This window comes from Delphinapterus leucas, chromosome 19, assembly GCF_059928025.1.
Source record: "Delphinapterus leucas isolate spDelLeu-1000000601 "Yukka" chromosome 19, BTC_Dleu_Yukka2, whole genome shotgun sequence".
Taxonomy (NCBI): Eukaryota; Metazoa; Chordata; class Mammalia; order Artiodactyla; family Monodontidae; genus Delphinapterus; species Delphinapterus leucas.
Genome location: NC_143147.1, coordinates 16,326,198 through 16,352,873, shown reverse-complemented (window position 1 = coordinate 16,352,873; position 26,676 = coordinate 16,326,198). Strand labels below are relative to the sequence as shown.

General features: G+C 46.3%; 1 protein-coding gene and 1 pseudogene across 1 annotated transcript; one reads left to right on the top strand and one right to left on the bottom strand.

The window, feature by feature from the left end:
- Positions 1-3,213: 3,213 nt before the first annotated feature.
- Positions 3,214-6,510, top strand: LOC149744811 (pancreatic progenitor cell differentiation and proliferation factor pseudogene; annotated as a pseudogene).
- A 5,577-nt stretch (positions 6,511-12,087) lies between these two features.
- Positions 12,088-25,780, bottom strand: LOC149744810 (asialoglycoprotein receptor 2-like). The gene is made up of 7 exons (XM_089900142.1): positions 25,714-25,780; positions 21,042-21,161; positions 20,751-20,846; positions 20,021-20,092; positions 19,566-19,652; positions 19,318-19,471; positions 12,088-12,244 (listed from the first exon to the last, which is right to left on the bottom strand). The coding sequence occupies exons 1-7, from the start codon at positions 25,778-25,780 to the stop codon at positions 12,088-12,090; spliced, it is 753 nt and encodes a 250-aa protein (XP_089756268.1).
- Between the last annotated feature and the right edge of the window lie 896 nt (positions 25,781-26,676).

Below are 26,676 nucleotides of genomic sequence, written 5' to 3'. Positions count from 1 at the left end.
TGCCTCTTTTTGTATGTCCAATTTTCTTTTTATAAGGATACCAGTCGGATTGGATTAGGGCCCACCCAAACAGCCTAATTTTAACTTAATCACCTCCTTAAAGGCCCTATCCCCCTAAACAGTCACATTCTAAGGTACTGGGGATTAGGGCTTCAACATATGAATTTTAGGGGAGACACAATTCAGCCTATAACAGAGAAGAAAAAAAGGATCTTTACAGTGGTAAAGTTTCTGTATTCCATTAAAATAATAAAGCATTGATTCTAGGTAGGCTGTAAAAAGTTAAGTATGTATTTTGTAATTCCTAGGGCAACCAATTTTTTTTTTTTTTTGGGCAACCAATTTTTTTACACTACACAAAGAGATACAGTCAAGGACTTCCCTGGTAGGGCAGTGGTTAAGAATCCACCTGCCAACGCAGGGGACACAGCTTTGAGCACTGGTCCAGGAAGATCCCACATGCTGTGGAGCAACTAAGCCTGTGCGCCACAACTATGGAGCCCACGTGCCACAACTATTGAAGCCCACGCACCTAGAGCCCGTGCTCTGCAACAAGAGAAGCCACTGCAATGAGAAGCCCGTGCACCACAACAAGGAGTAGCCCCCGCTCGCCACAACTAGAGAAAGCCCACGTGCAGCAACAAAGACCCAACATAGCCAAAAATAAAATTAATTAATTTTTTAAAGAGATATAGTCAAAATCACAATAGAAAAATTAAAATGGAGAATTAAAAATGTTTAAATAACCCAAAAGTACGCAGGAAATTGGAAACAGAGAAATTTAAAACAGAGGGAAGAAACAGAAAACAAATCATGGTAGATCTAAATGCAAAAATATCAATAATGACATTAAATGTAAATGGTCTAAACACATCAATGAAAAGGTAGGGAATGGATTTTTAAATGACCCAACTATATGCTGTCTACAAGAAACTCACTTCAAATATGATATAAATTGGTTAAAATTAAAATATGGGTAAAGATAACTAGGCAGGGCTTCCCTGGTGTCTCAGTGGTTGAGAGTCCACCTGCTGATGCAGGGGACACGGGTTCGTGCCCCGGTCCGGGAGAATCCCACATGCTGTGGAGCGGCTAGGCCTGTGAGCCATGGCCGCTGAGCCTGCGCGTCCGGAGCCTGTGCTCCGCAATGGGAGAGGCCACAGTGGTGAGAGGTCGGCGTACCGCAAAAAAAAAAAAAAAAAGATAACTAGGCAAACCCTAATCAAAAGAAAGCTGGAGTGGCTATATTAATACCGAAGTAAAAGTCAGAGCAAATCCAATTACTAGGGATGAAGATGAACATTACGAGATAAAAGGGTTAATTCACCAATAAGGCGTAACAATCCTAAATGTATATACACTTAACAACAGTATTTCAAAATACATGATACAAAAACTGAAGGAAATGAAGAGAAAGAGACACATCCACCATTATGGTTGAAAACTTCAGCACTCTTTTCTGAGTAATAAAACATGTAGACATAAAAATATAGAACTTAATACCATCAACAAACTAGACCTAATTGACAGTTATAGACCACTCCACCCAACAATAGTGAAAACACATTATTTTCAAATTCACATGGCACTTTCACCAAGATACACCATATCATGGATCATAAAACAAACTTTAACAAATTGGTACAAGTTAAAATTTTATAACATAAGGCCTCAGATAAAAATGGAATTAAACTAGAAATCAATAACAAAAAGATAATTAAAAAATCTCCAAATCCCCAAAATTAAACCACACATTTCTAAATAATCCATGGATCAAAGAGAAAGTCTCAAGAGAAATTACTACAATTAAAATATAAACATATCAAAATTTGTGGGATGCAGCTAAAAAAATACTTAGAAATTTACAACATTAAATGCTTATCCTAAATAGAAGAAAGATCTTAAGTCAACAACCTAAGTTCCCATTTTAAGAAATTAGAAAAAGAACAAAACAAACCCAAAGCAAGCAGAAGAAAGGAAATAATAAAGCTAAGAACAGAAATCAATAAAATTGAAAACAGAAAAACAAAGAGAAAAATCAGTGAAACCAAAAGCTAATTCTTTGAAAAGATCAATACAATTGATAAACCTTTAGCAAGACTGACCAAAAAAAAAAAGGAACAAATTAATTTTATATTAATTTACTAATATCAGGAATAAAAGAAGGGATATTACTATACACTCAGAAGAGATTAAAAGGATAATAAAGGAACATTATGAATAATTCTATGCATAAAATTTTAACAACTTAAATGAAATTATTCAATTCTCCAAAACCCACAAACTACCACAACTTACCTAAGATGAAATAAATTAACTGAAGTGCTCCATAACGGTTAAAGAAATTGAAGTCATAGTTTAAAACTTTCCAAAAAAGAAATCTCCAGGCCTAAATGGTGTAACTAGAGAATTCTACCAAACACTTAAAGAAGAACTAACACCAATTCTATGTAATCCTTTCCAGAAAAATAGAAAAGGAGGGAACCCTTCCCAACTCATTTTATTAAGCAAGCATTTTCCCTGCTACTAAGTGAGCCAAAGATAATACAAGAGAAGAAAACTACAGACCAACATCTCTCATGACCATGGATATAAAAATCCTCAACAAAACACTAGCAGTTTGAATCTCGCAATAAACAAAAAGTATAACACACTATGACCAAATGAGGTTTGTTGCAGGACTGCAAGGTTGGCTCAATATTCAAAAATCAGTGTAGTCCACTATATTAACAATATAAGAAGAAAATCCATGTAATCATATCAATCATTCAGAATAGCATTAGATGAAATTCAATACCCATCCATGATTTTTTTTATATTTATTTATTTGGTTGCCCCTGGTCTTAGTTGCAGCAGGCAGACTCCTTAGTTGCAGCATGCATGTGGGATCTAGTTCCCTGACCAGGAATCCAACCCAGGGCCCCTGCAGTGGGAGCACGGAGTCTTATCCACTGCGCCACCAGGGAAGTCCCCAACCATGATTTTTTTAAAAACTCTCAGCAATGGGGCTTTGCAGGGCACTGGGCCATGCCGCCATATAATGGGGAGCGTCCACGTACGCGCCCCGCGCTTCTGGATAGTGGAGCGGCCACCTTTGGTTTCCTGTGCAGATGGGCTCCGTGGTCTAGTGGCCCGGTCCCCACTGTCAGCGATTGCTCACCGAGGCCCGCGAGGGGTTGCCGCCAAGGTTTCCACCAGCCCACAAGCAAGAGCATGTCAGTCATCCCCTCCAGTGTCTCTCTGGTGGCCATCCACGACTAATACCAGCGTCACCTGGGTTCCAGTTCCAGTAACAGCTCCTGCGGAAGTGCCAAGTACCCTGGGGAAGCCATCTCTCACCACCCCAGTCTCCCCAGAGCTGACCCGGGACACTGGTGGGCTAGCTTCTTTTTCGGGAAGTCCACTCTCCCATTCATGGCCACAGAGCACTTGGAATCTGCCCAGGCCTCCACAGGTATGCTCAGCTGTGACCTGGCTCGGGAAGCCATGTGGAAGCAGCAGCCTGGTGGCCAGCCTGGCAAAACCAACTGCTGCCCCCCTTGTCCTGAGTGGCCACCACCAGCTGCCAGGCTTTCTTCCAAGGCACTAGGCTCATCAGAGCTAACCCCACCCCCACCCCCTTCCCCTCCCCGAGCTAAGCAGGCTGCAGCCAGTGGAAGCAGTTGGGTTTTTAATATCAAAACAGCAAAAAACACTAAAAAGGAAGCTGAGAGAATCCCACTCTTTACTATCCAAGACACATGAGAGCCTTCCTGATACCCCACAACCCTGTGCCTTGCACCAAGTGGAAAATAAGCTGCAAGCAGCCATCAATCAGTCAATCAAATAAATAAATAAAATAGAAAACTAGAAATTAAAGGGAAATTCCTCAACCTGATTAAGGGCATCATATACTGTCATTCCACTGTTACTAAATAGACTTTCTCGGATTTTTTCTTTCCTATATATTCAGCTATAAGATCAGTCTTAATTTCAGGTCTCTAAAGTGCAGTCTAAAATAAAACTAAGCTTTAAACTTGCATCCAGGGCTTCCCTGGTGGCGCAGTGGTTGACAGTCCGCCTGCCGATGCAGGGTACATGGGTTCGTGCCCCGGTCCGGGAAGATCCCACATGCCGCGGAGCAGCTGGGCCCATGAGCCATGGCCACTGAGCCTGCGCGTCCGGAGCCTGTGCTCCGCAACGGGAGAGGCCACAACACTGAGAGGCCCGTGTACCGAAAAAAACAAAACAAAACAAAACAAAAAAAACTTGCATCCAATTAAAGCTTTATACAGCACCAACTCAGGATCTGCAGTGGCCTGGCTGTAGCAGACACTATCTGGATTTTGCTCAGATTCCTTCACTCTTTTCAAGCACACTGGTTTCCAATGTGACTTTATTCTTTTTTTTTTTTTTTACATCTTTATTGGAGTATAATTGCTTTATAATGGTGTTAGTTTCTGCTTTATAACAAAGTGAATCAGTTATACATATACATATGTTCCCGTATCTCTTCCCTCTTGCGTCTCCCTCCCTCCCACCCTCCCTATCGCACCCTTCCAGGCGGTCACAAAGCACCAAGCTGATCTCCCTGTGCTATGTGGCTGCTTCCCACTAGCTATCTACCTTACGTTTGGTAGTGTATATATGTCCATGCCTCTCTCTCGCTTTGTCACAGCTTACCCTTCCCCCACCCCATATCCTCAAGTCCATTCTCTAGTAGGTCTGTCTTTATTGCTGTCTTACCCCTAGGTTCTTCATGACATTTTTTTTCTTAAATTCCATACATATGTGTTAGCATACAGTATTTGTCTTTCTCTTTCTGACTTACTTCACTCTGTATGACAGACTCTAGGTCTATCCACCTCATTACAAATAGCTCAATTTCATTTTTTATGGCTGAGTAATATTCCATTGTATATATGTGCCACATCTTATTTATCCATTCATCCAATGATGGACACTTGTTTCCATCTCCAGGCTATTGTAAATAGAGCTGCAATGAACATTTTGGTACATGACTCTTTTTGAATTATGGTTTTCTCAGGGTATATGCCCAGTAGTGGGATTGCTGGGTCATATGGTTGCTCTATTTGTAGTTTTTTAAGGAACCTCCATACTGTTCTCTATAGTGGCTGTACCAATTCACATTCCCACCAGCAGTGCAAGAGTGTTCCCTTTTCTCCACATCCTCTCCAGCATTTATTGTTTCTAGATTTTTTTTAGAAGATGTTGAGGGTAGGAGTTTATTAATTAATTTATTTTTGCTGTGTTGGGTCTTCGTTTCTGTGCGAGGGCTTTCTCTAATTGCAGCAAGCGGAGGCCACTCTTCATCGCGGTGCGTGGGCCTCTCACTATCGCGGCCTCTCTTGTTGTGGAGCACAGGCTCCAGACACGCAGGCTCAGTAGTTGTGGCGCACGGGCCTAGCTGCTCCGCGGCATGTGGGATCCTCCCAGACCAGGGCTCGAACCCGTGTCCCCTGCATTAGCAGGCAGATTCTCAACCACTGTGCCACCAGGGAAGCCCCGTTTCTAGATTTTTTGCTGATGGCCATTCTGACTGGTGTGAGATGATATCTCATTGTAGTTTTGATTTGCATTTCTCTAATGATTAATGACGTTGAGCATTCTTTCATGTGTTTGTTGGCAGTCTGTATATCTTCTTTGGAGAAATGTCTATTCAGGTCTTCTGCCCATTTTTGGATTGGGTTGTTTGTTTTTTTGTTATTGAGCTGCATGAGCTGCTTATAACTTTTGGAGATTAATCCTTTGTCAGTTGCTTCATTTGCAAATGACTTTATTCTTAACAAGCAGCACCTGTGTCTCTTTGTCAGTGGACTGCCCTCAAGCTGCTACAGCATGCTCCATCTGGGCACAAAGAAAGCAGGAAATATCTTGGAATTTACATTCTCACCAACCATAGGCCACCCTTAACCAATGACTGTGGATGCAAGAGTTCAAATACTCCAGATCCCTTGTTTCTGACTGAGACAACTCTGAGATGTGACTGGCGTTTTCCCGATTCTTCCCCTGTGGGACTAAGCCTGTTACACCACCACCACAGGACTTTGCTTAATATTGCCTAAAGCCACTTCCTCATGAATCACTTTTACAAGAACCCTCATCTTACGGTCAACTTCTATTATACTCCTGCTAGAAGTCCTTCTCTTCCTCATCCTGTTCCCCCATATCCTTAATTTTCTTGAAAACACTTTCTAATGAATTACTTTCATAGGGATCCTCATTTCAGATCTGCTTCTGAAGAACCTAGGACAGGAGTCATGGACTGTTTGGTTCCTCCTTTCTTTCTTTCCTCTTCTCTTCATTGATCCTTGAGGGTTGGGGCAAGGGAGAGGAGAATTCAAGGAAAAGAGCTCTGTGATCTGGTGCTATTGTGGCGGTCAAATTGCTCTTCATGGCAGGCCTCCAACACTGGCCTTACTTGTGTGGTGCTTCAGAGACCCCTATGGGACCCTCTGCACCATACCAGCTCTTCACGAGGATGATGAGCTCTCTCGCTGCCCTCTGTGATGGTCACCATTAGTTCCTGCCCCAGATTGCAGCTGTATACCCACATCCTCTTTCAGCCTTACTGCCAGGCAGTCCTCTTGGGCAGGGTCCTCTCTAGGTGGTTCAAGCTTGATATCCATAGGGTCCACTCGGCTCACAGGTTCCCTGACAGATAACCAAGTGTAACCCAATCAACTGATGAATGGGGCAGCTCCAGCCCAGGTTTATGTCTTCAGACTTCTGTCAAGGACGAGTCTATTTCTCCATGGTTACTCCAAAACTCCTCAGCACACATCCACAGCCTCCCTGCAAACTCTTCTTGCTCTTCTCAAATAGCAGTCCAATAGAGTGTGCAGCTTAACTACTATCTGGCCTGGTAGTGACAGGCCTGTCTTACGCCCTTGAAGACAACTCCAGTCTCTACATTGGTTCCCTTTGGACTCCATCATCTGGCCAATGGGGCATGGAGAAGCGTTCCTCTCCCTGATATGGAGAGAAAAAAAGTGTTGAATCTCTCACTACATCTAAGAATTCCCTTGAAATAATCTTCACTTACAGAGGCTGGGAAGAATGGTTTCTTTTTTATCATCTCTTAGTAAGTTGTGACTAGTTACGTTCAGCACCTCTCTGGGTTTCTTTTCCAGTTTGTTTTTTAATAAATTTATTTATTTATTTTTATTTTTGGCTGTGTTGGGTCTTTGTCGCTGCGTGAGGGCTTTCTCTAGTTGCAGCAAGTGGGGGCTACTTCGTTGTGGTGCACGGGCTTCTCATTGTGGTGGCTTCTCTTGCTGCAGAGCACAGGCTGTAGGCGTGTGGGCTTCAGTAGTTGTGACATGTGGGCTCAGTAGTTGTGGCTCACAGGCTCTAGAGCATAGGCTCAGTAGCTGTGGCACACGGGCTTAGTTGCTCCACGGCATGTGGGATTTATCTGGACAAGGGCTCGAACCTGTGTCCCCTGCATTGGCAGGCAGATTCTTAACTACTTCGCCACCAGGGAAGTCCTTCTTTTCCAGCTTTATTGAGATATAATTGACACATAACACTGTGTAAGTTTAAGGTATACAATGTGTTGATTGGATACATTTATAAATTGCAAAATGATTATCACCATAGTATTAGCTACCACTTCCAACCCACCTCACATTTACCATTTCTTTTTTGTGGTGAGAACATCTCAGATCTGCTCTCTTAGCAACATTCAAGTATACGATACAGTATTGTTAGCTATAATCACCATGCTGTACCTTAGATTCCCAAACTTGTTAATCTTATAACTGGAAATCTGTGCCCTTTGACCTATATCTCCCCATTTCCCCCAACCCCCAGTTCTTCTCTGCTTTAAATGTATAAGCACTTACCAACAATCATTCTCAGTTTGGGGAATTCAGCCAAATTTCTATAAAAACAGGAAAAGTGTCATTTAACCTCCTATCTCAAGTAGTCATGTCACTTTTCTCAGTTCCTTAATTGGGCTTGCCAACATTTTATTTATCACAGTCTTTTTAGAAATGTTTTTGTTAAAAGGAGAGACAAACTACAGATTTGGATAAAATGTTTGCAAACCACATCTCCAGCCAAAGGCTAGTATCTAGAATATATAAAGAATTCTCAAAACTCAACAGTAAAAAATGAAAAAGAAAATCCAATTAGAAAATGGGCAAAAAATATAAAGAGACATTGTGTCAAAGAGGATATATGGATGGAAAATAAGCACACAAAAAGACGCACAACATTAGCCATCAGGGACATGCAAATTAAAACCACCGTAATATATCACCACACCTATTCGAATGGCGCTAAAGATGAAAAAAAAAAAATAGTGACAGCAACCAAATGCAGGTGAGGATGTGGACAAACCTCTCCAGAGGTTTTCCATATGAACCCGAGGGACACTGGGCAGGGAGGAACGCAGCACGGGACACCAGCAGCAGAATTCAAGCAAGTAGCACCAGAATCCTCTTGATGGCCCCAAAGACCAACCACTGGGCTCCCAACCACTGGGCCCCAACCACATCTGTTGCACCGTCTCCTTCCCGCTCTCCCAGATGAAAGAAGCCTGTGAGAGCCGGGTATAGTGACTGCGAGGCCCGCACCAAAGGCACGTCAGTGGTGATTTTCAGACCTCAGGGTTAAAGGGAACATCCTAAAGAGGGGGAAGGTTCCCATCCAAAGGATCAGGCCTAGAATAGGGTCAGCTCTCTCCACAGCACATAGCAAATGGGAAACACGGGGTGAGGCATATGAAATGGTGAAGGGAGATCATTTTCAACCTAGAATTCCATATTTCCACAAACGATCAATCAAGCTATCCAAAAAAGTCCCTTCCTTTTCCAGGAAGCTACTGGAGGGGATGCTTCAATAAAACAAGGGGATAAACCAAGAAAGAACACACAGATCCAGGGAAGAGAGGATCCAGCCCAGGAGAAAGAGGCGGTCCAGGTGTTTCCCAGGACTATCGGGAAGTCCCAAGAAAACTGCTGGCAGGGGGAGGTGTGGTGGTGGTGGGGGGAGAACGGGGGAGGGGAAGGTACAAAAGTGGATCAACAGGAAGCCTAAGGGAGCTTGAGCTCGAGGCCCGATTGTGGGCCCCTTACATGGTACCCGAGGCCATGATCAGAAGTTTTTGTCAATTATAAAAACAAATAACTGACTATAACCAGTTAAGATGACCACATCACTTTTAACTCCAACTTCTCCTTCACATTTCCCTCTGTGTCAGGTGGCCTTTTTTTAATCCAACTAAGAAGTTGGGGTGGAAATACAGGTTTGGCTTGAGTGGGGAGGGACCCTGCTATGTGCTCTGCAGTCACATCATTCATACTTAGGGTTGGCTCACCTGCCCAGGCATGGCTTTCACAGGCACTGTTGGCATCCACTGTGTAGACTCACTTGGGGGTGACATGAAGGTGGGCCATGAGCTTCCCTGAAGCACTGACATCAGTAGTAAAGAAGAAACATGCTAGAGGAAATCCTCAATTATCCTTCTCTTCTCTCTGTGGAAAGTCACCTTACAACACCTTTGTCACATGCAGAAGTAAACAGTAAGTATGCAGCCAAGAAGTGTGGGGAAAATGGATTTCACAGGTGTGTTGGAAGATTATTAAAAATATTATATCAGTTTTCTGTATTTTGTGATGTTTACGGTAGCTTTCAGCTTGTTTTTTTTCCTAAGTAAATAGCAATTTTATGCTTAATTTTGTATTCATAATTTTGTATTTTTTCCTAAGGAGGCCTCTCCAAAATTGTGTACATTTCAGCCCCCATAAAACTTGGATTCACCCTGGTGGCTCTAGGAAAAAACTACAACTGAAGTACTGGCTATGTGACCAGTTTGCACGTGCAGAAAATTATGTTGTCAGCCTTTTTACAGTTAAGGAAGACTTTGCAATTGTTTCAAAGAATATGAAGCAAATTTTTCAACTATTAACTTCAGAAGAAACAAAAGTTGTGCAAGAAAGGAAATGTAATCAGATTATACTACTTGGTTCAGCAGTTAACAATATTGACACAGCCATAACTGACACAGATTCTGAATTAGGATTTAAGCAAAGATTGCTATAGGCTAAATTGGAAAATTGTGCCCACCTACGTGATGAAAAGTGACTAAATAATGTCTACAACTGATAAATAAAGAGATACCAGTTTGTGTATATTATTTAGAAGTACAAATGTCAACACTAAGGGAAACAGCTAAAACACTAAAAGTGGTTTCTCTAAGCAGCAGGAGTGGCTGAAGGAAACAGTTCCTGTAACTGCTTCCAGCCCTACAAGACTTTAAATTGTATGTATTATTTCTGTCATAATTTTTAAATTTAATGCCAATTACATACATTTTGAAGGAAAAGTCCTAGAAAAATTTGCAGCTGAAAATTGGGAAGTCTTGACCCAGCACAAGCTTAGAAACAAAAATTGCTTGAAACATTATATGTGAAAACAAACAAAAATAGCAACTACTCACCCACCACAGAGAATGATTAAATAATATATGGCACATCCATACTTTGGAATTCTCTACCCCTGCTAAATTCAGTGAAGTAAAACCTCTCAGGAAATAGCATAGATTGGATCAATGAGACACTGGAGAGTGAAAAAACAAGCTACTAATGACATGTAGTATCACATATACGCACATACACAGGAAACATCCTGACAGGAACCCTGTAATGGTTCATTTTTATGTGTCAACTTGACTGGGGCGCAGGGTGCCCAGATATTTAGTCCAACATTATTCTGAGTGTGTCTGTGAGAGTGTTTTGGATGAGATGAACATTTGAATTGGGAAAGCAGATTGCCCTCCCTAATGCAGGTGGGCCTCACCCAATCAGTTGAAGCCAAGAAGAGAACAAGAAGGCTGGCCCTCTCATGAGTAAGGGAAAGGTCTTCCTGCCTGACCCTCTCCAAACTGGCACATGGAAACACTGGCTTTTCCTGGGTGTTGAGGCTTCAGACTCAGATGGGAACCTTGTGGCTCTTCAGCTCACCTGCAGAACTCAGGAGCTGTCAGCCTCCATAATCACATGAGCCAATATATCTCCTATTGGTACATATACATCCTATTGGTTCTGTTTCTTTGGAGACCCTTGACTAATACAATATCCATGAAAATTGTTAACTCTGCGGAGAAGTGGGAAGGGTGAGAGGAGGAGACTCCCAGTGTGCATGTGTGTGTGTGTTTGAAACATTTTTAACTACTAGTATATATTACTTTTGTAATAAAAATAAAACCAAAAAATCTAATTGATTACAGACTCTTTTTTAAGGTCAGTTTCAGAATGATCTTGGAAGATGCAGTTTACCCACTGTGGAGACTGCTGGAGACACCATGTGCTGGAGACACGTCTAGGTCTATCTGGGGTCATACCAATCTTCCTTCTCTTAGCACACCTTTGTCACTGACCTTTGCCAGCCCAGTTCACAGTTCCCAGGCTGACAGTGGAGCAGGGGTGTTCCCTGGAACCTCTTCTGGAGGGGATCCCAACTGCAGGGAACCCCTCAGGGTGTGGGCAGACCCTCAGCCCCAGCCCAGCCAGCTCCCTGCCCCCACCAGTGCCTTCCACGGGGCCTTCCTCTGTTTCAATCCTCTTCCCTCCCCTCCCTGACCCATGTCTTCAAGATTAGGTGTCAAGGACAGCCGTCTAGCACTTAAGCTTTCTCTCTTCCAGAACCTCTCCCTCCGCTCCCTGACCCATGTCTTCAAGATTAGGTGTCAAGGACAGCCATCTAGCACTTAAGCTTTCTCTCTTCCAGACCCTCTCCCTCCCTCTTCTTTGTACCCTACAGTTCCCAGTTCCAAATAACAAATCCACGCAGAGTTTCAAGTATCTGTCCTTTTCCTAATCCATTGAGGAGGCCAAAAATTATAATAGTAATTACAGTGACTTTCAGAAGGAGGCGGGATCTCAGTCTCCCCAAGGTCTGAGCTTCTTCAACCACCCCCTTCTATCTCTCCTCAACCCCTCCCCATGCCTCTGAGGACTCTCTTCTTCCTTTCTTCAAAATGCCCAGTGGAGGACTTGGAGGCAGGCAGGGTGCAGGTCAGAGGTCTGCTGGAGGTCAGAGGTCTGCTGGAGGTCAGAGGTCTGCTGGAGGTCAGGACACCTAGATGGTGATGTTCCGCTTTATCTCACACACCCAGCGTTTCACTTGCTGGCAGAAATCGTCGTTCCAGCGGCCATCCCCCTGGATCTCAGCACAGTCCTCGCTGCCCCCCAGCTCGTGCCCCTGCCAGTCATCTGGCTGAGTGGCAGCCCAGTTCCTAGGAAAGCGGGACAGAGCTCAGCTCTGGATGCCCCCTCATCCCAGTAACCCTCATCCCCACCTCAGAAACGCATGGCCTTGGGCGGTTGAGGGAGCAGCAGCTGTAGCCTTGAAGTCTGGGAGTCTGGGGGGAAGATGGCTGGAGAATTTGGTCCCTGAGGGACGAGTGGGAGTGTACTGGGGGAAGAGACCAGATGGCCATCCCCAGGCCAAACTAACAGGGAGAGAGGAGGAGAAGCCACTTACTTATAGTTGTGCCTATAGTCTGTACCATCCACCCATCTCCAGGAGCCATCACTGTCAGTGAGGCCTATCCAGGTTTGAAAGGGGTTCGTGTGTTGTGCAATGAATTTCTGGAAAACAGGCAGGAGGGAAGTTTCTAGTCCCTTGTACTTCCATGCAGGCATCAGTTATGGTTCCCACAGCCCTCCCCAGCCTGATCTGCTGCCACCTTGAAGCAGCAGCTCCCAACACTAGTTCCTTGCTTTTTCTTCTGCAACCATAGCTAGCATTTAGTGAATATTTACTGGGCTAAACCTTGCACTAAGTGCTTTACAAGGATTATTTTATTTAAATCTCATAAAGCCCTCTAAACTGGGCGCCCTAATGATTCACACTTTACATGTGAGGTCAAGGAACTCACGGTAATCGTGGAACCCAGAGCATCAATCCAGTGCCTGAGTTCATGACCGCTGCCCCCTGACCTGGCCTCCCGTTTTATTCCTAACGCACGGCTGCTAGACTCAGATTCTAGGCTTCTCCTTGTGTTCTGCTCACAGCCTCAAACTCTTGGATCCTGACCCCAGCCCCTGCCGCCCCCATGGGCCCCAGTTACCCATTAAGGATCTCAGTTTCACTCGCCTCTCACGTACACTTATCTGCTCCTGCTTCTGTGTATAGCTGTCATTTCTGTTGTTTTCCAGGCCCCAGAGCTTCCAAGCTTGGACCCACTGCCCAGAGCCCTGTTATGACTTGGCTACATGGAGTCTGGCAGTCTGGATGAAAATAGGAAGATGCCCTATGTGCGAGGGGCAGCCCAGCCATCCAGCTGGCAACGGCTGGGACACAAGTTGTCTTTGAGATAGCTTGCCAGGGTTCATGCACACCTCCTAGGACAACAGACATCCGAGCAGCTTTCTCTTATAGATATGGCCCTTTCTGGGAAGTTAAGTCCCCTGGTTTGGGAGGGCAGCAGAGGGAGGGTGTGATCACCTTGTTTTATGAAGAAAACAGGAGGATGGGTGACCAACATGCACGTGTAGCAGTTCTCTTTGACAGCATATGAAAGGTCTCCAACTGCATTTGGAGGAAAATTTCCTAATTCCACTCTCATGTCCTAGAGACCCAACTAAGATTGCAGTTAGTCACCTCATCTAAAGGCAGATACAGTAGCACCTTTCAATTCTAGAATCCTGCAAATAGGTCAACATCCTGCGCATGAAGGGACAGCCCTCAGAGGCTGGTAGGGGTGCTCCCCAAAATCAAGGGAGTCAACTGAGCTGGAGGGAAAGTGACTGGAGACAAGATATTCTATTCGCTGCTGCCACCTGCCCCAGTGCCCTCTTCCCACCATCACAAGAAGCTGAATAACTGAACAAAGAATACAAATCATCAGTATCCAGCCCTCTGTGTTGAAGACTGAGGGGAAGAATGAAATACTGCCAAATGATTGAAGAAGATAGTCCAGAAGAATGCATCTGCCCTGTTCACAAGTAAATAACAGGCAAGAAAGAATTCAGCCCATTCAAAAAAGTAGCACAGGGGAGTATTATCATGGAACTTGTGCAAAAATAAAGAGGATGGAAAGGAAGAGGAGGAAAAAAAGCACTGTGATATCAAAAGAGAGGTGAAAAATATACTTTGTAAAGAAGGCATGTTTCAAAACATAAGAGGATACTGGAGAACAACTTACATCCTCAAAAAACACTGAAGAGGAGATGAACGACATAAAAATATGAGACAATATATCAAAGAAGAAAGATAACAATGAAAAGTAAAGGGAAGAAATTGAAGAGAAAATTTTGAAGTACATTAAAAACAAAAAACCCCAGCAATTCAGCAAAAAAAAACAAGCCTGAAATACAAAAGATAGGCTTGAGAAAAGAACCCAGAATACAGAGGAAAAGAGAGAAAGATGGAAGTAAATAGCAGTAAGATGATGGCTATGGGGGCAGACAATGGAGATCATTTTGGAAGATGTGCTCCAGAGGAAAAGTGAACAAATGGTCAAGAAAAAATTTTCAAACACAGGGCTTAAGAAAATCTTCCAAAATGTTAGAAAACCTAACTTTATGTGTTAAAAGGACTCTCCTGGCCTCAGAGTAAAAATACAGAGAGAATGAGCAACACTGAGATATATCTGGACGAGGTTAATGAAATTCAAAGACAGAAAAGACTCCAACTATTCGTGCAAACATTTAAGGAATGTGGGAGAGAAACGAACAAGGCATTATAAGCCTCAAAGTTGCTAAGAGACTAGTTCTTGATTGTTCTCAACAAAAAAAGAAATGATAATTATGTGACATGATAAAGGTGAGAGCTAACACTACTGTATTAATCATATTGCAGTATGTAAATGTATCAAACCAGCATGCTGTACACCTCAAGCTTACACAGTGTTAAATGTCAATGATATCTCAATTTTAAAAAAGAGAAAAGAGTGAGGCATGTGAAGGTGTGCTGGTTTCCTCATCTTTCATATGGAAAGTTATATAACCTCTTTTATTTTTTGAAGCCAATAAGTTTCAGCCCATCATTTAAAGTTATGACAGTAGGGCTTCCCTGGTGGCGCAGTGGTTGAGAGTCCGCCTGCCGATGCAGGGGACACGGGTTCGTGCCCCGGTCCAGGAAGATCCCGCGTGCTGCAGAGCAGCTGGGCCCATGGGCCATGGCCACTGGGCCTGCGCGTCCGGAGCCTGTGCTCCACAATGGGAGAGGCAGCGGCAGTGAGAGGCCCGCGTACCACAAAAATAAATAAATAAATAAAATAAAATAAATAAAGTTATGACAGTAATTACTAGTATAATGAAATACAGGCTACATCTAGTCCAAAATAACACAGAGGAGAAAACAAAAATAATAAATCTCTGATAGCAAATGGCAGAAAACAAAAGCAGCATACAAAACAGAAAAAAAAAAGACTGGATTAAAGATATGTATTTTAAAATAAATGTAAGTGAGACAGCCCAGAGGTAAACCCACACACCTACGGCCAATTAATCTACAACAAAGGAGGCAAGAATATACAATGCAGAAAAGAGTCACTTCAACAATTGGTGCTGGGAAAACTGGACAGCTACATGTAAATCAATGAAATTAGAACACTCCCCCACCACACCATATACAAAAATAAACTCAAAATGGTTTAAAAACCTATATATATTGGGACTTCCCTGGTGGTACAGTGGTTAAGAATCCTCCTGCCAATGCAGGGGACATGGGTTTGAGCCCTGGTCTGGGAAGACCCCACATGCCTCAGAGCAACTAAGCCCGTGCGCCACATCTACTGAGCCTGTGCTCTGGAGCCCGTGAGCCACAACTACTGAAGCCGGAGTGCCTAGAGCCCATGCTCTGCAACAAGAGAAGCCACTGCAATGAGAAGCCCACGCACCGCAACGAAGAGTAGCCCCCGCTTGCGGCAGCTAGAGAAAGCCCGTGCACGGCAACAGAGACCCAACGCAGTCAAAAATAAATAAATAAACTTATTAAAAAAAAAAACCTATATATGACATGTCACCATAAAACTCCTAGAAGAGAACATAGACAAAATATTCTTGGACATAAATTATAGCAATATTTTCTTAGATCAGTCTCTCAAGGCAAAAGAAATAAAAGCAAAAATAAATGGGATCTAATCAAACAAAAGCTTTTGCACAGCAAAAGAAACCCTTAACAAAAGACAGTCTATGGAAAGGGAGAAAATATTAGCAAATGATGCAGCTGACAAGGGGTTAATGTCCCCAATATAAAAACAGCTCATACAGCTCAATATCGAAAAAGCAAACAACTCAATAAAAAAAAATGGGCAGAAGACCTAAATAGACATTTCTCCAAAGAAGACATACAGATGGCCAACAGGCACATGAAAAGATGCTCAGTATGGCTAATTATTAGAGGAATGCAAAACAAAACCGCAATGTGGTATTACTTCACACTGGTCAGAATGGCCATCATCAAAAAGTCTACAAACAGTAAGTGCTGGAGAAGGTGTGGAAAAAAGGGAACCCTCGTACCGTTGGTGGGAATGTAAGTTGGTGCAGCCACTATGGAAAACACTATGGAGGTTCCTTAAGAAACTAAAAATAGAGCTACCATACGATCAAGCAATCCCACCCGTGGGTATATCCCGTGGGTATATATCTGGAAAAGACAAAAGTTCTAATTCGAAAAGATACCTGCACCCCAATGTTCATAGCAGCACTATTTACAATAGCCAAGACATGGAAGCAACCTAAGTGTCCACTGACAAATGACTGGCTTAAGAAGATGTGGTGTATGTATGTATGTATGTATGTATATATATATATATATATATATATTACTCAGCCATAAAAAAAATTAAATATGCCATTTGCAGCAACATGGATGGACCTAGAGATTATCATACTAAGTCAGACAAAGACAAATATTATATATCACTTATGTGTGAATATAAAAAATAATACAAAGGAATCTATATACAAAACAGAAATAGACTCACAAACAGAAGACATAGAAAACAAACCTATAGTTACCAAAGGGGAAAGGGAGGCAGAGAGGGATAAATTAGGAGTATGGGGTTAACAGATACACACTACTATCCATAAAATAGATAAGCAATAAGGATTTACTGTATAGCACAGGGAACTATATTCAATATCTTATAATAACCTAAAATGGAAAATAATCTGAAAAAAATATATAACTGAATCACTTTGCTATACACCTCAAACTAACCCAATATTGTGCATCATACTTCAGTTAAAAAAAGAAAAGAGGGGCTTCCCTGGTGGCGCAGTGGTTAAGAATCCGCCTGCCAATGCAGGGGACATGGGTTCGAGCCCTGGTCCAGGAAGATCCCACACGCCGCAGAGCAACTAAGCCCGTGCACCACAAGTATTGAGCCTGAGCTCAGAGCCCACGAGCCACAACTACTGAGCCCGCATGCCACAACTACTGAAGCCCACACACCTAGAGCCCGTGCTCCACAGCAAGAGAAGCCACTGCAATGTGAAGCCTGCTCACCGCAACGAAGAGTAGCCGTCGCTCACCACAACTAAAGAAAGCCTGCACGCAGCAACGAAGACCCAACACAGCTAAAAATAAATAAATAAAATAAATTTTTTAAAAAAAGAAAAATAGGGCTTCCCTGGTGGTGCAGTGGTTGGGAGTCCGCCTGCCGATGCAGGGGACACGGGTTCGTGCCCCAGTCCGGGAAGATCCCACATGCGGAGCGGCTAGGCCTGTGAGCCACGGCCATTGAGCCTGCGCGTCCGGAGCCTGTGCTCTGCAACGGGAGAGGCCACAACAGTGAGAGGCCCACTTACCGCAAAAAGAAAAAAGAAAAAGAAAAAGAAATGTAAATGAGATAACACTCACCTCTTAAAGGCAAAAAGTCTCTAACATACTCAGTTTTTAAAAACCAAAAACAACTATACACAACCTGTAGGAGAAATACCTTAAGCTTAGCTGAACAGTAGAGTAGCATCACACGGGTGGGGTCGGGGGGAGACCTTAAAAAATCTCAGTGCCCAGGATGAATCCAAAATTAACTAAATCAGAATCTTTGAGTGTAAGACCAGGTGTCAATATGTTTTAAATTCCTCAAGAGATTACAATATACTGCGAAGGCTGAGAATGACTCATCTGTGAGACTCAGAAAGGTTGGAAATAAAAGGATGCGCAAAGATACATGAAGCAAATGCAAGCGAAATCAAGGACCAGTCTACTCATATCACATGAAGACAAATTCAAGGCAAAAAGCATTCAACAGGACACTGACATTCACTTCAAAATGATGAAGGTGGGGACTTCCTTGGTGGCACAGTGGATAGGACTCTGCGCTCCCAATGCCGGGAGCCCGGGTTTGATCCCTGGTCAGGGATCCCACATGCATGCCACAACTAGGAGCCCGCCTGCTGCAACTAAGGAGCCCGAGAGCCACAACTAAGACCTGGTGCAACCAACCAAATAAATAATTTTTTTTTTTTAAATGATGAAGGTACAAACCCATCCACCATGAAGTTGTAGCCGGCATGAAATTTTGTGGACCAAATCACAGACTGCTGAAATCTTAGGTTGACCCACATGAAATTGATATTTTATAGGCCAATACTGATAGAATGTTGGCAATTTCAACCTGATTGGTAAAGCAAGATATGTTTGGAATCATTCTACCATGCAGAACGTGTGGCAAGTTACTTAACCTCTCTGCTCTTTAGTTCCCTCATCTCTATGCCCCTCAAAGTGGGGATAACAAGAATGCCTACCCCATAGGGTTGTGAGGATTAAAGTAGATATATAAAAGTGCCTGGCCCATAGTAAGGACTCAGTAAATATTACCATTTACTTTTCCCAAAAATGCCCCACCCGTTCTAATGGGTTGGTTCTTCCCTGTGAACTTGCCATTTGGGGTTGTGGTCTGGTGACAGCATCAGGAAGGGAGACCTGGGGTGCTTTGGAGGAACCCAGTAACCCACAGCGGTGAGTCTCTGGGAATCCCGCCCACTCTGTTCCGTTCACCCAAGGGACCATCACATGCCAAGGCCAGCACACAGCAAGCAGGGACTCTCACTGGCTCCACTGTGTTCTCCACCCAAGTCCCGGCCCTTTAGTTCATCCTGCCACATATTCTGTCTCCTGACGTGCTCCTCATCACCTGGTCACCTGGCTCCTGTCCTTTGCCCCAGCTCCGGGCTGTAATCTCCCACCTCTTAGAATCAATGGCTTAGATTCCATCATGGATCTCCCAGATCCGGGCCAGACTTCTGCTTCTGGATTCTTCCTCAGGTTAGAAAAAATAACAAAACAAGCCTGACCCAGCCTCCCAGAGTTTGCATTCCCAAGGTTTCCTCCTGCCTTTGGGAAAGGTACGGTTTCACCTGTTCCTCTCTGGAGTTGATGACCACCAGGTGGGCGTCCTCCAGCTGGCAGTACTTCTCAGCCTCAGGCCAGGGCTTCCCCGAGCGAGAGAACCAGTAGCAGCTGCCTTCATAGTCCACCCAGTTCACGGGGCAGCACTCTGTGCCTGAAGGCATTGGGGAGCAGAGGGAGATGAGATTCAGCTGGACGGGACAGGCAAGAAGGACTGGAGACACCCCCACACCCCGCCCCGTCCCTACCGTTGCTCTGGAGGAACGCCAGCTGACAAGCCAGCGTGCGCATATCCACCGGGAAGTGCTTCAGATGAAGCAGCAAAGTGGCATGATCTAGGGGCCAAAGTGATGACAATGGTGTGGGCAGTATGTGTGCCCACCTACCAGGACTCCAGCATTTGGCTGGGGAAACACCACACACACACACACACACACACACACACACACACACACACACACACACACACACACACACACACACACACACACACACACACACACACACACACACACACACACACACACACACACACACTCTCTCTCTCTCTCTCTCTCTCTCTCTCTCTCTCTCTCTCTCTCTCTCTCTCTCTCTCTCTCTCTCCTCTCTCTCTCTCTCTCTCTCTCTCTCTCTCTCTCTCTCTCTCTCTCTCTCTCTCTCTCTCTCTCTCTCTCTCTCTCTCTCTCTCAAGGGAGAGTCTGACCTGCTTTCAGGTCTTGCTGCTGTTTTTCCAGCTTGGCTTCCAGAGATGTCACCTTGTCACCGGCGCTGCCTCCTGAAAAAGAGGAAAGCTAAACTGTTTTCCCTCCGTTCCGCATCCCCAACATCCCTCTATCCTCACACCACTGGGCCACCTTTACCTTGACGTGGGACGTTGCGTGCCCCGCCCACTGGTCTCCCCGACTCCGCCCACTCTTCCCTATGCTGCGCAGTGATTTTCTGAAGCGTAAACTGCGCAGGCCTGTCCACTGCTAAATCCTTCCGATGGATTCCCACTTTCTCAAAATAAAGTCTCACGAGTTAGCATGGCTTGCCTGCATGGCCCGGCCCCTACCCACCTCTCTGGCCCACACCTCCTGCCACACTGGACGCGTTTAGAGTCCCAGAATGTGCAGTGGTCTTCCTCATGCCCCGGTCATCACAGACTCTGCTCTCCACCTGGCTCTAACCTCCATCCTCCACTCTAACACCTATTCATCCTTCAGGGACCCTCGGCTCAGGAATCAGCATCCTTAGAAGCCTTGCCCAGCTTCTCCGGTTGGGTTATCTGCCCGCATCTGTGCACACCCTGCCCCCAGCACCCCGCAAACACTCCCCTATTGCAGATCCAGCACTGGGCACCCAGTACGGAGTCCAGCAAACCCATGCTGAAAAACCAGCTCCTTGACCATCCAGCCCATCCCAGTCCCTCCCCTAGGGGCACTCTCACTCACCATGGGAGCTTAGAGCCAGGATCTCCATCAAGGTGCTCGAGGAGAAGTTGCTGAAAGTTTCCTTTAGAGTCTGCAGCTCCACTTGCAGCTGTGCTCCTTGTCAGAACAGGATGAAGTGGGCTGCGCTGTGTTCCATATCACTATCCATCTGACTGTCCCCTTCCCCACCCCAGCACTGCCCCCATATTTGCCCCAGCACTGCCCCCATCTCTTCCCCTATCGTGGCTCTCATTGCCCCCAGCACTGCCTGTATCGCCTCCCCCACTGCTGCCCCACCCCTGTGACCCTTACTTTGGGACCCCATCACACAGACGGCCACCAGCAGCAGGATGTTGAAGCCCAGGACAAGCAGACTGAGGCGGAGCTGGGAACAGAGACGCTGCAGGACAAAGGGCTGGGGAGGAGGCATCCCTGCAAGAGAAGGGGTGTCAGGACGAGGGGCATCGGAGGCAGGGGAGCTGGAAAGCCAGTGTCATTGAGCATCAGGGGAACAGAGCCTGAGGACGTACAGCCTTGGGGTGGGAGGGGGCAAGAGGAAGGTAGATGGGGGTGCTATTGGGGGAGTCAATGGGCTTTACCCCAGCGTTCATGCAGCGTGCACACACACACACATTTGTACACTCACACCCACAGGAACTCATGCAAACATGCACACACACAGAGGTGCATATGGTGCACACGCACGTGATATTCACATCATCTGTGTGCACAGCCTTGATCTTGGACCTGGGGGTCCTAGAGGCTAGACCCTGTCTTAAAATTTGTCTGGGCCCCTCAGACAAATCCAAAACTGGGACAACTGCCCCCAATTCCACTGGGATCCTTAAGTCAGGGTCATTCCACCATGGACCACTCCCCAGGGGCCGCCCCCCAAGCCCATCCTCCCATCTCCCACCACTCAGGGCCTCCTTGCCCTCTTCCCTCCACCCTTGCCCCCCAGAAACCTCTGTTCCACCATAAACCTTCTCCCCTTAGCGCTCAATCATCTCACAGAAACCTCTCCGTCCCCCCTGACCAAGCTGAGCCCTGACCCCCCCCCCACACACACAATCACACACGCATTTTTCATTTCACTCATGCGAGCACACACTCTCCTTAGCACATTCTCACACACGCACTAAGATGCCCGTCCTCTCACACACTCTCGCACATACTGCAGCACACGTAACACACACACATTCTCATACACTCACACGCTCTCACACTCGTGCACCCACATCTTCACACACGCAGAGCTGGCCTCTCCCCTCCTGCCAACTCTGCAGGCTTGGCAGTGGCTGTCCTCCCAGCCGTGGGCTCCTGCTTTTGTGTCTTCCTCCTGCAAACAGAACACTTCCTCTTCCCTGCCTTGGACCCTGAGCCCCCTCTCTCCACAACCAGGCACCCCCTCATCCACCCAGAACTCTTGACCCCTCACACCAAGGACTGTCACCTTCCTCCACGTCAGCCACACCCAGCCTTCCTCTTGACCCAGACAGGCATGTCTCTGACACCCCACTGCCCACTCCCCCCTCTCAGCATATCCTCCCCTTTTCCTCTCACCCCCAACAAGTCTTCCTCAATCCCCTGGGAGAGAAGCTCTCCCAGACCACAGTCTTCCCCACCCAGAGGGGACCCCATGGCTGAGCCCTGACTGCTCTCTCCAGCACCATCCACTCAGCGGGCCCCTGTCCTGCTTCCCAACCTGACCTATGACCTATAAACCCCTGACTCTGGGTCAGCTCAGCATTTATCTCTGCACCTCTACCATGAAACCAGACCCTCCACAGCTGATCAGCTGTGCCACCAACTGGCTCTGAGGTCACAGACAAGTCATTGAACCTCTGGGAGCCTCCGTTTTCTCATGTCCACTTAAATGAGGAATCCAAAAGAGTCAAACTCAGGAATTGAGGGTACAATGGTGGTTGCCAGGGGCTGGGGAAATGAGGAATTGCTGTTCAAGGGGTATAAAATTTGTCATGCAAGTTGAATAAGTTCCAGAGATCTGCCGTACAACGTGGTGCCCAAGCTCACAATGGGCTGCTGGGCACTTAAAAATGTGTCAAGTGGGTACATCTCATATTAGGTGTTCTTACTGCGATTTTTAAAAATTGGGGTAAGAACAGTAGCTACCTGAATGGATTATTCTGAGAATGAAATTAAACATAGAAAGTGCTGCACAGGCAAGTTTGAAAGTAAAAAAAAAACGGGTCTAAACATGGACCCAGAGGGGGGGCTCGATTTACCCTCCTCCCAGAAACAACCACAACAAAAGACAGATAGCTGTAAGACACAATATTTTTCGAGACACTGGGATTCAGGAAACAAAGGGCAATGATCCCTGTGGAGACAGAAAACAAACAAGGTGAGCCGTCTGATTGCCCCAGCCTCCTGCTGGGAGAAAGTTTTCAGGCCACAGGGCTGGGAGGGGAAATCCAATCAGAGCCCAGATGGAGCTGGAAGTCTGTGGAGACCAAAGGGGTCAGAATTCACAGGACAGAGGATCAGAGAAGAGAGCTGCAGAGAGAATCCCAGAGATCTGGGGAAGGTTTCCCTCAAGCAAGCAGCTGAGTACTGATCAACACATGCGTGTAAGGAAAACTACCCAAGGCCAGGAGAAAAACAATCCAAAAGCTTTAGGGAACAGTGCCTGGCAGGAACAGGGCCAAGAATAGTGCCTATTCCCACAAGCCAGACTGGAAATCTCATAACCCACAGGGCACTGGGTAGAGTACCCAAGAAGTTCCCAACCCACCTAACAAATTATAAAAGCAAACCCAAAAGGATCAAATTGACTCCAAGTTACTTAACCACATCCCAGAACAAAGCTCATGAATATTTAGAGGAATACAAATATATCCAGCACACAACGAGGTAAAATTCACAATGTCTGGCATCCAATCAAAGATTACCAGGCATACAAAGAAGCCAGAAAACACAACTCATAATGAGGAGGTTAATAAATCTACCAAAACCGATCCAGAACTGACACAGATGTTAGAATTAACAGACAACGACATTAAAAGTTATTGTAAAGTATTCAAAAATTAAGTTGGCTATCAAAGAAGATATTTAAAAGTCCCAAGTTGAACTTCTAGACATGAAAACTACAATGTCTGGAATGAAAAATACACTGGAGAGAATTAGTGGAAGATTAGACATGCATAAGGAAAGATCAGTGAACTTAGAGACATAGCAATAATAACTATATAAAGAGAAACACCAAGGGAAAAAAGATTCCCACCCCTCCTTCCAAACTAGAAAGACCACCAGTGAGCTGTGGGATCACTGATATATGTGTAATTGGAGTCTTGATGGAAAGGGGAGATGGGGATGCAGAAAAATTTTTGGAGGAAATAATGGCCAATATATTTCTAAATCTTCTGAAAACTATAGGCATATAAAAGGCTGGGGAAGAATGGAATGTGGTCCCTGGTAAGCAGGCGGCAGATGTCAGCTGTTGACTTAAAAAAAATGTTCGAGTTCAGTTTTATTTGGGGCAAAATGAGGACTGCAGCCCGGGAGACAGATAACTCTGAGAAACTGCCCCGAGGAGGTGAGGGGAGGAGCCAGGATATATAGAGGTTTTGCAACAAAGGGCTGGTAGTTGGGAACATCAAAAGATTATTGTTAATTAAAGAAAACCAGATATCTCAAGTTAAGAGCTTTTCTATGTATGGGAAGATGCAAGGGTCTGGGCTCACTGAAATCATTCCTTTGATATGCACCTCAGCCATCTGGGGCCAGTATCATGTATTTTCACATCCTGAGTTTCCTCAGGGCTCACCGCAGGGAGTGGCTGCAGTCTGATGGCTGCTAGATGGCAGGTATTCTTTTCAGCCCCGAGTTCCCTCAGGGATGAGTTCCCTCAGGGATCACCGGCTCCCATTGGAGGGTTGCAATGTTGATGACTGTGACATCCTTTGTTTATTGATATGGCAGGAAATATTCCATTTATAAATATTCCATTTATCACAGCCCACATGAAGGCAGCAGAGGCTGCTGGAGAGAAGAGTACCGATGGTTGCACCCGCTCGGTCTCACCCTGCAATGCTGTCCACCAGGTCTTTTTTGGGTGAGCCCCCTCTCCCACGAAATCCAAAACCTCTAGACTCTCTCCAAGCCTCCTGTTTAAACACTGAATCCTCTTGTCTTCAGAAGATTCAACAATATCCAAAATCATTTTTGAGTGTTCACTACATACCAGGCAGCACGTGGGCCCCGGGGGTGCAGAGAGGAGTAGACAGATATGGCTCTCCCCATGCAGCCTACTGCCTGGTGGAAAGGTCTGCCAGCCCGCTACCCCAGGAAAGGAGAAGTGTGGTGGGAATACCCGTCCTTCCTGCTGTTCCTGCCCTGCCCAGCTCCCACCCTCACCTGCAAGAGCACCTGCCCTCCCTTGGTCTGCCAGCCTCAGGACTGAGAGGTCCCTCCTCCCAGCCCAGGCTAACCAATCCTCCTCCCTGAGCTTCGAGTCCCAACCCCTCCTGGTCTCCACAGAGCTTCACTCCATCACCAGCATGAACACCTGACACCCCTCCCCCACCCCAGCTCCAGCCCTTCAGCCTAGAATTGCTCAGATCCTTCTCACCTGAAAACCTTCTCTCAGACACTTGGAGCATTCGGTCAAGATTTGCTAGAGAAGGATCCAGGCAGGGGGCTTGGGGTAAGTGGGAATCTTCCAGAATCTCTGTGCTCTTTCCCTCCAACACACACCTACCCACCCCCCCCACACACACACACGGCACACGCTACCTAGGTTGGAAGGAAGAGGGGGTCCTTTCTTGGGGTCCTGGGGGTGTGGAAGGAGGTGAGGTCAGGGGACAGTCCCTGGTCACAGAGTGAATGTGACAGAGACCTCAGAGGGACAGAGGGCGACCAGGAGCTAGACCAAGGTGGAGCGAAGCCCCAGACACCAGACACTTGCCTTTCCAGAATGGATCTTCTCTCCTGGGACTGCGCCCGCGAGTGCCTGGGCCCTCACCTCTGCAAAACTGGTGGTCGTTCTCCTCAGAGCCCAGATGCTGGATGTCCTGAAAGTCCCTCGCCATGCTGGGTCCTGGGCTGGGGCTGGGGCTGAGCTCGGGCTTGCTGCTGTGCTAAGATGCTAATTCAGGCAGAGGCTGATAGTAGGTCGAGGCAACTGTTTGGGTTGGATCTGAGGTTGGCGGGAAGTGTGGGGCTGAAATACAGCTGGGTCCCATCCTTCCTCAGGAGATGCCTGGGCCTTGACATGGCCGGGAGCCTCCCCTCCATACGTTCCAAATCACCCCACATCTTCCCATCAGCCCCCCACTCTCTCTGAACCAGGGTCTCTTTAATCCCAGACACCCCAGTCCCACCTGCCTCCCGACCTCGGTTACCTGCTACAGGTTTGGAGGGCTGACTCTCCAGTCTCCCAGGCAGCCCAGGCCCCAGGGTGAAGGAGGGGCTTGAGCCAGAAGTGGAGCAGGTGGTGCTCACAGAGGAAAGGAGGGAAGGGGAGGGGGCCTGTCCAGGCGAGGGCCCTGAACCCGTGTGTCCGAGTGTCCAAGTGCTTCTAACCTGGCATCTCCTGCCCCTGGGACTTTGGACGGTAAACAGAAGTGGTTGGAACTCAGGCAAAGCGTGATGGGGGCGGGGGGCAGGACTGTCTCTGTCCCTCACAGAGAAGGGGTCTCTTTGGTCCGCTTTCCCCCCACAAGCAAGTCACCTCACTCCTCATGGCACATTTGGGAGGGGGCCAGGCCAGGAGGGGCCGGGGTGCAGTTGGCTCTTCCCCCCCTGCCCCTCCCCCCTTTCACTTCCCGCCTCTGAATTTCCCAGAATTGTTGGGCAGATATCCCTGACCAGGATCAGAGGGGTCGCTTCTGTGCTCTTGCCCAATCCGGCATCTGAGCCTAGGCGCACCCCGCCGCGTCCTGCTGCATCAGCCACCAGGCTCCCCGGCTCTGGGCCAGATGGCCTC

Coding starts and splice junctions, on each gene's coding strand:
- LOC149744810 (XM_089900142.1), bottom strand. CDS start 25,780: ATGGCGAGGGACTTTCAGGACATCCAGCATCTGGGCTCTGAGGAGAAC. Junction 19,653..20,020: donor GCAGCAAGACCTGAAAGCAG/GTCAGACTCTCC, acceptor TTTGGCCCCTAG/ATCATGCCACTTTGCTGCTT. Junction 12,245..19,317: donor AGAGAGGAACAGGTGAAACC/GTACCTTTCCCA, acceptor CCGCTTTCCTAG/GAACTGGGCTGCCACTCAGC.